Genomic DNA, 6196 nt, shown 5'->3' on the forward strand with positions numbered 1-6196 from the left:
CTATCCAGCCTGCGGTAGATTTGGCGCGTACATCCCTGGTTCCTGCTGTCTCCACCTAAAATTAGGATGGTTTCTCCACCCTGGATTGTAGGTGTTGGAAAAAGGGTCGTTTCGCCTTGGCCTTTGTGCGTTCATCTCTTGCTCATCAGCGGATCCCATGCACGCTTGCTCAGTATTATTATCCTGCAAAGATGGACAGGCATCAGTATGATGATTATTTTCAAAGCAAATTCCACATTGAACATGTTGAGTTTTAGAGACAGCAAGTCCTCTAACTAAAGAGGTGAGAGCATCAATTTTCTCGTTCATGCTGGAATCTTCTACTTTCTGCACTGGTCTGTTTCGATCATCATCCTCATCCTCATATTGTTGGCCATTTGAAACCATGTCAATGATGAGTTGCTTTGCTTCGTCCAAAGTTTTATTGGTCAAGCTTCCACCACAAGCAGCGTCAACAATTTTCCTATCAAAAGAAGACATACCACGATAAAAATAGTTAGTAAGCAATTGGTAGTCAGAAAATCCATGATCAGGACACTTGCGACACAACTGTTGAAATCTCTCCCAATAATTGGCTAGACTCTCCGCCTTCTTCTGTTTAATGCTGCTAATGGCCATTCTCAAATTTGCAGCTCTGGATTCAGGAAATAATTTTCGCAAAAATTGTTCTTCTAAATCTCCCCAAGTTCTAATCGAACCAGGAGGAAGATCAAAAAGCCAATCTCTCGCTCTACCCTGCAAAGTATGAGAAAAAGTCAATAGCCTCAAATTATTTTCAGTAAAACCATGAGGGCGTAGAGTTGAGCAAACTAGATCAAATTCAGCCAGATGCTTGTGTGCACTCTCTCCAGGTAAATCACCGAACTTGGGTAGCACTTGAATGAAACCAGGCCGTATTTCAGCGTTGCCATTAATGGCAGGAAGGGAAATGCACAAAGGGCGATTGTTTCTATGACGGCCTAACTCTCTGATCAGTTGAGGTCTCTCCTGGCGAGGATCCACGATCTCTCTATCGTCCTCATCACGGTCATCCATTGGAACTTCAATTTCTGGTTGTTCCTCAAGACTTGATGGAGCAGAATTGGATCTCTTTTTCCACTCCTTAGCTTGCTTCTTCAACTTTCGTGCGGTCCTCTCGATTTCTGGATCAAAAACTAATATGCCTATACGAGAAGAACGGGGCATAAACTAAAAATAAAAGACAGACTGAAATTAGTAAAATCCTGTTTAAAACCGATCCCCGGCAACGGCGCCAAAATTTGATGCGTCGTTTTACACCAAAAATATCAGGCAGTCAGCCGGTATGCCCATACTGCGCAGACAGCAGTAAGCAAGATCGTCTCCCAAGGGACTGGCGAGAATTTTCTCTAATTAAAGCCTGCAAGTAACCCACGAAAATTTGAGAAGAACATATAGAAAATACTAAACTTAAAATTAAATAAATAAAATCTAATTAAATCAATTTTTCCAATAGCTAAATGATGAATAAAAATTCCAACAATTAATAAAAGAATTCCAGCAATGAATTAAGTCCACCCTAGCTTAATTATTCCGATCATCGATGCAAAAATAACTTTAAATCATGCAAACAAACCAGTTATAACCACCGAAGACGCTTCTGACGTGATCTTATTTCTCCTTAATTATTCGGTAACCAGGAAGACGCTTCACTAATTACTACCCTAATCGACTGACAACCGTAAGAGACGCTCTATAGGTTTAATGAGCCGACATCATTAATATCTAGAGAAACCCGATTCAAAACCAATAAACTCTGACGCAGGATTATTGAATTAAGACTGCTTTTCCCTTGACCCTGATGTGTCAATTTACCACTAATCAAACTTAAACCACAATTACGGATGGCCGGTTCAATTGGCTATATAATTAATTCTAACCCAATAAATATTTGCAACCATCTAATGGATTAAAATAATTAATATCATTAAACATGGAGAATCGCAGATGCAAGCATAAAGTAAATATAAGAACAATTAGATCTCACAGAATAATTTTGCTAGTGCTTCCCTAATCGTTGCCGGAATAAACGAATTTAGCTAGAAAACATAATTAAATAACACAAGAAATAAATAAATAAATTGCAAAGAATGATGAAAGAAAATAAAAGAAACTTGAATTGCTCCAAGGTATGCGTCCAGTATTCTCCAAAAGTTGCGGCTGCTATATGATGATGTATCTAAAAAAATGCTGACTCCCAATATATATGTAACTAAGGAAATAAACCTAATTCTACTATTAAAAACTAAAAGTGGCGCATGAGGCTTTGGACAAATAAAGCCCAATTCAAAATAAACCAACAAAAGTCAACGTAAAAAGAAAAATAACCCCAGCCCATTAATTCAAAACTAATCTGCCACTTCTTCAACAAATTTTTCCTTCAATCATAATTCCTTGGATTCAGACCACGTCTAGGCAGAATGGGCACACCGTCCAGTACACAACGCGACAGCTTTCGTTCTTCACAGCTTACGACTTCAAAACTCCTCTCAAAATCAATCATTTTCTCCAAAACCTATCAAATACCATCAAAATTCATATAAGACCAGAATCATATCCTAAAGATGATATTTAATACGAATTAAACACAGAAAACATACCGAAATCCCCCAAATAAATGCGTATAAATACGCCCAATCATTATTATTATTGTTGTTGTTGTTGTTGTTGTTGTTGTTGTTGTTGTTGTTGTTGTTGTTGTTGTTGTTGTTGTTGTTATTGTTATTGTTATTGTTATTATTCTTATTGTTATTGTTTTTCTTGTTGTTGTTATTATTATTATTATTATTATTATTATTATTATTATTATTATTATTATTATTATTATTATTGTTGTTGTTGTTGTTGTTGTTGTTGTTGTTGTTGTTGTTGTTGTTGTTGTTAAGGTGCCCTTTTAGGAGAGGCCTTTATAGCGTTTGACTCCGCTTACTCACTGTGTGTGCAATTTAGCCCCTAAAGTACCAAAAATCGAACATTTAAATGTTCGATTTTTGGTACTTTAGGGGCTAAATTGCACACACAGTGAGTAAGCGGAGTCAAACGCTATAAGGGCCTATCATCATCATCATCATCATCATCATCATTGTTGTTGTTGTTGTTGTTGTTGTTACGTCGTTGTTACTATTATTATTATTGTTGTTGTTGTTGTTGTTGTTGTTGTTATTATTAGTAGTAATAGTAGTAGTAGTATTATTATTAAATAGCTAGTGAAAGATTAGTAAAAGTAATCACAATACATAAACACTACCCTTTTAGTCTTTTACATCACCTTTACACCACTTTTTTCAGCTTCCTTAGTATCCGTACTGAACCCCAACTGGGAGTTTATTTCATGGACGGATGCAGTATTATATATAGATGCATTTAATCTTCTTTATTAATCAACTTTTAAATTGTGTTTTTATTTTTTATACTCTTATTTATTATGTTTACACATCATTTTTACATTTAAGTGAAACATTAAATAAAGTTAATTTAGTAAAACAATGAGGACATGGCTGGTATGCAGGAATGAAATGGGAATGGAATGGTGATTTATGTGTCCATTCCCAATCCTACGGCTGGTACGATTTTTGTAATAGGAATCGTCATTCCCGATGGAATGTCTATTCCCATGCATATGGAATTAGTCATTCCTCCCATCTCCCATGGTATTATGTATTCCCACGGATATGAGATTACTTTATAATAAAAGTTTATTTTTTAAATTAAATAATAATAATAAAAAATAATAATAGTAAAATAATTTAATATTATTTAATATAATAAATAATAATTTTAAAAATAATAAAATAATTTTAATAATAATATAATATAATAAAAATAATAATAATAAATAAATAATATTAATAGTAATAGTAATAATAATAATAAATAATAGCAAAATAATTTAATATTATTAATATAATAAATAATAATAATTGTAAAAATAATAAAACAATTTTAATAATAACAACAGTAAATGAACAATATTAGTAAAAATAATAAAATAATTAATTTTATTAATAGTAAAACAATCCGATAAAATTGGAACGAAACAGAGAAGATTAGCATGGCCCATGCACAAGGATGATATACATAAATCGAGAAATGGTCCAAATTTTTAGTCCCCAATGGGACACCAAGCGGTGCGACCTCCAGTCTGTGAACAGTGAGGTCTCGTGTTCAAACCCCACTGCTCCCCCTCCCCAACTCCCCCAAGTCAAAAAAAAAAAAACTAGAAGCGGCTGCCACTGCCGGGCAAGGTGGCAAAGTGTCATTCACATGTAATGGAGGTCGCGCATTCGAAACCTCTAAGACCCTTAAAATGACAATTTTTTGATGGAAAAGATGAAGACGCCTCTCTCTCTTTCTCTCTCTCTCTCTCTCTCTCTCTCTCATTTTTTGCCCTAGCCGCCTCCGGATGTGAACCTCGTGCTGCAGTCTCCTGCCGTCCAATGGCTACCTCGCCGGTCGGAACTCGTGATAAGGGAGCTCTCAATCTCTCTCCTGTCTCTGCGAATTTTCAACAACCTCAATCAAGAACTTCTCCCTCAAACTTTAACGCGACGACGACTCATGCGGCTGCCCAGGCCACCTTGCCGGCCGAAACTCGCGATAAGGGAGTCCTAAATCTCCCATATGTTTCTGCGAATTTTGAACACCCTCAACCTAGAACTTCTTCCGCTCGGTCTCTATCTGCCACAGTTATTCATGGCGCTTCAAGTAACAGCGCGGTGGAGACTGCTGAGGCCCAGGCTGCCGCTGGGAAGATCTCGGCTGCAAATCCTAGTGGTACCGATTGCAATGCCATTGAGAAGAATTCTGTAAATCCTAGCGTGGCTGGTAACGCTAGGATTTCTTATGCTAGTGCTACTGTTAAGCGACCTGTTAAACGACAAGATTTAGTTGTTCGTGTTTTTCATGATTTGCGTCCAACGAAGGACGGAGATCAATTCTCTCTCAAAATTCCTAAGGCTTTATAAATAAAGGAGGTCCAAGCTTTTGAGCATGCACTAACAAGACGACTTCTGTTGGGAAAAGGCGATAAGCCACGTTCAACTATGGAGTTGAAGTCGGAGCTTCAACAGATTTGGGGTATAAATTCAGACTGGCAACTGATTCCGTTGGGAAAGGGATTTTACACGCTCTATTTTACTACGGCGACCAATAAAGCTACATCCAAGAAGAAGGTGATCTGGGAACTTTCAAAGGGTCTTCTTCGGCTCTGGGAGTGGGCTCGCAACTTTGATCCGTTCAAGGAAAACTCACCCTTGGGTAATGTTTGGGTTCGAATTCATTATCTTCCTATCGAGTACTGGAATTCACAAGTTATCTCTGGAATTGGACGTTACTTGGGCCATCCTCTAAAGATCGATGGTGCTTCGGCAGGGAGAGATTTTGGACAATTCGCCCGTATTCTTGTTGAAATAGATATGTCTCTCCCTCTTCTTAATACTCTTCTTATTGATATGGAGGATTTTTCTTTTCAGATTGAGTTTGTTTTCGAAAATCTCCCTCTATATTGTGGTCGTTGCAAGATTACGGGACACTCCCCCGATAGGTGCCGCAAGTCAAAGTTTGGGGGGATGGGAGAACAGAATGACACTGTGAATGACAAGGGTAAGATTACGCAAGTTCACAATGGGCCGCATTGGCAGGCGGCGATTAACTCGAATGAGCAGGCTGCAAACATAAATGTTCAACAACAATTAGCTTGGAAGCCGGCGCAGCCAGAGTTTGGGCAGCAGCAGGCTGCCCCTTTGACGAAGCAGCAGCTAAGGGAAATAGATTCGATGTACTTGCTATTGATGAATCGATTTTGTTGCATGGGAAGGATGTGGCTACGATGACAGGACCGGATTTATTGGAGGTTGCCACGAAGCCGGTACAACATTCAGTTTATGACAAGCCTCTTAGTAAGTATAGCTCTGAGGAGGAGGAGGAGACGATTATTGTGGATAGTGATACCAACATGGGAATGGTGATGCACGATGATATTCGAGGGACTGTTTCCTCAGTTCCCAGAGAGATTGGATGAGCGGTGGTGGACCAGCAATCGGTTGTTGGGGCAGATATTTCTCCGATTAAGGAGGTTGAGGGAGATAAGCAGTCCAATCCCACTTCGAAGGACATTGCGAATCGTATAATTCAGTTAGAGAAGCAGGTTAATCAGGGGATGCAACTGCTCTCGGAGCAG

General features: G+C 38.2%; 2 protein-coding genes and 1 non-coding gene across 3 annotated transcripts; 2 read left to right on the forward strand and 1 right to left on the reverse strand.

Annotated features, from left to right (window-relative positions):
• On the reverse strand, positions 1 to 1185 carry LOC130990709 (uncharacterized). The gene has a single exon (XM_057914938.1). The coding sequence runs from the start codon at positions 1183 to 1185 to the stop codon at positions 1 to 3; it is 1185 nt and encodes a 394-aa protein (XP_057770921.1).
• A 2829-nt stretch (positions 1186 to 4014) lies between these two features.
• Positions 4015 to 4122, forward strand: LOC130991095 (U6 spliceosomal RNA). The gene has a single exon (XR_009091058.1). It is a non-coding gene; the product is annotated as a U6 spliceosomal RNA (small nuclear RNA).
• Positions 4123 to 5060: 938 nt separating this feature from the next.
• Positions 5061 to 5849, forward strand: LOC130990710 (uncharacterized). The gene has a single exon (XM_057914939.1). It carries the CDS (start codon positions 5061 to 5063, stop codon positions 5847 to 5849), a length of 789 nt encoding a protein of 262 aa, XP_057770922.1.
• The last annotated feature ends 347 nt before the right edge of the window (positions 5850 to 6196 follow it).

The sequence above is a fragment of the Salvia miltiorrhiza genome, chromosome 6 (assembly GCF_028751815.1).
Source record: "Salvia miltiorrhiza cultivar Shanhuang (shh) chromosome 6, IMPLAD_Smil_shh, whole genome shotgun sequence".
Lineage (NCBI taxonomy): Eukaryota > Viridiplantae > Streptophyta > Magnoliopsida > Lamiales > Lamiaceae > Salvia > Salvia miltiorrhiza.

Excerpts from the sequence above, each read along its gene's own strand:
- LOC130990709 (XM_057914938.1), bottom strand. The coding sequence starts at position 1,185 with ATGCCCCGTTCTTCTCGTATAGGCATATTAGTTTTTGATCCAGAAATC.
- LOC130990710 (XM_057914939.1), top strand. The coding sequence starts at position 5,061 with ATGGAGTTGAAGTCGGAGCTTCAACAGATTTGGGGTATAAATTCAGAC.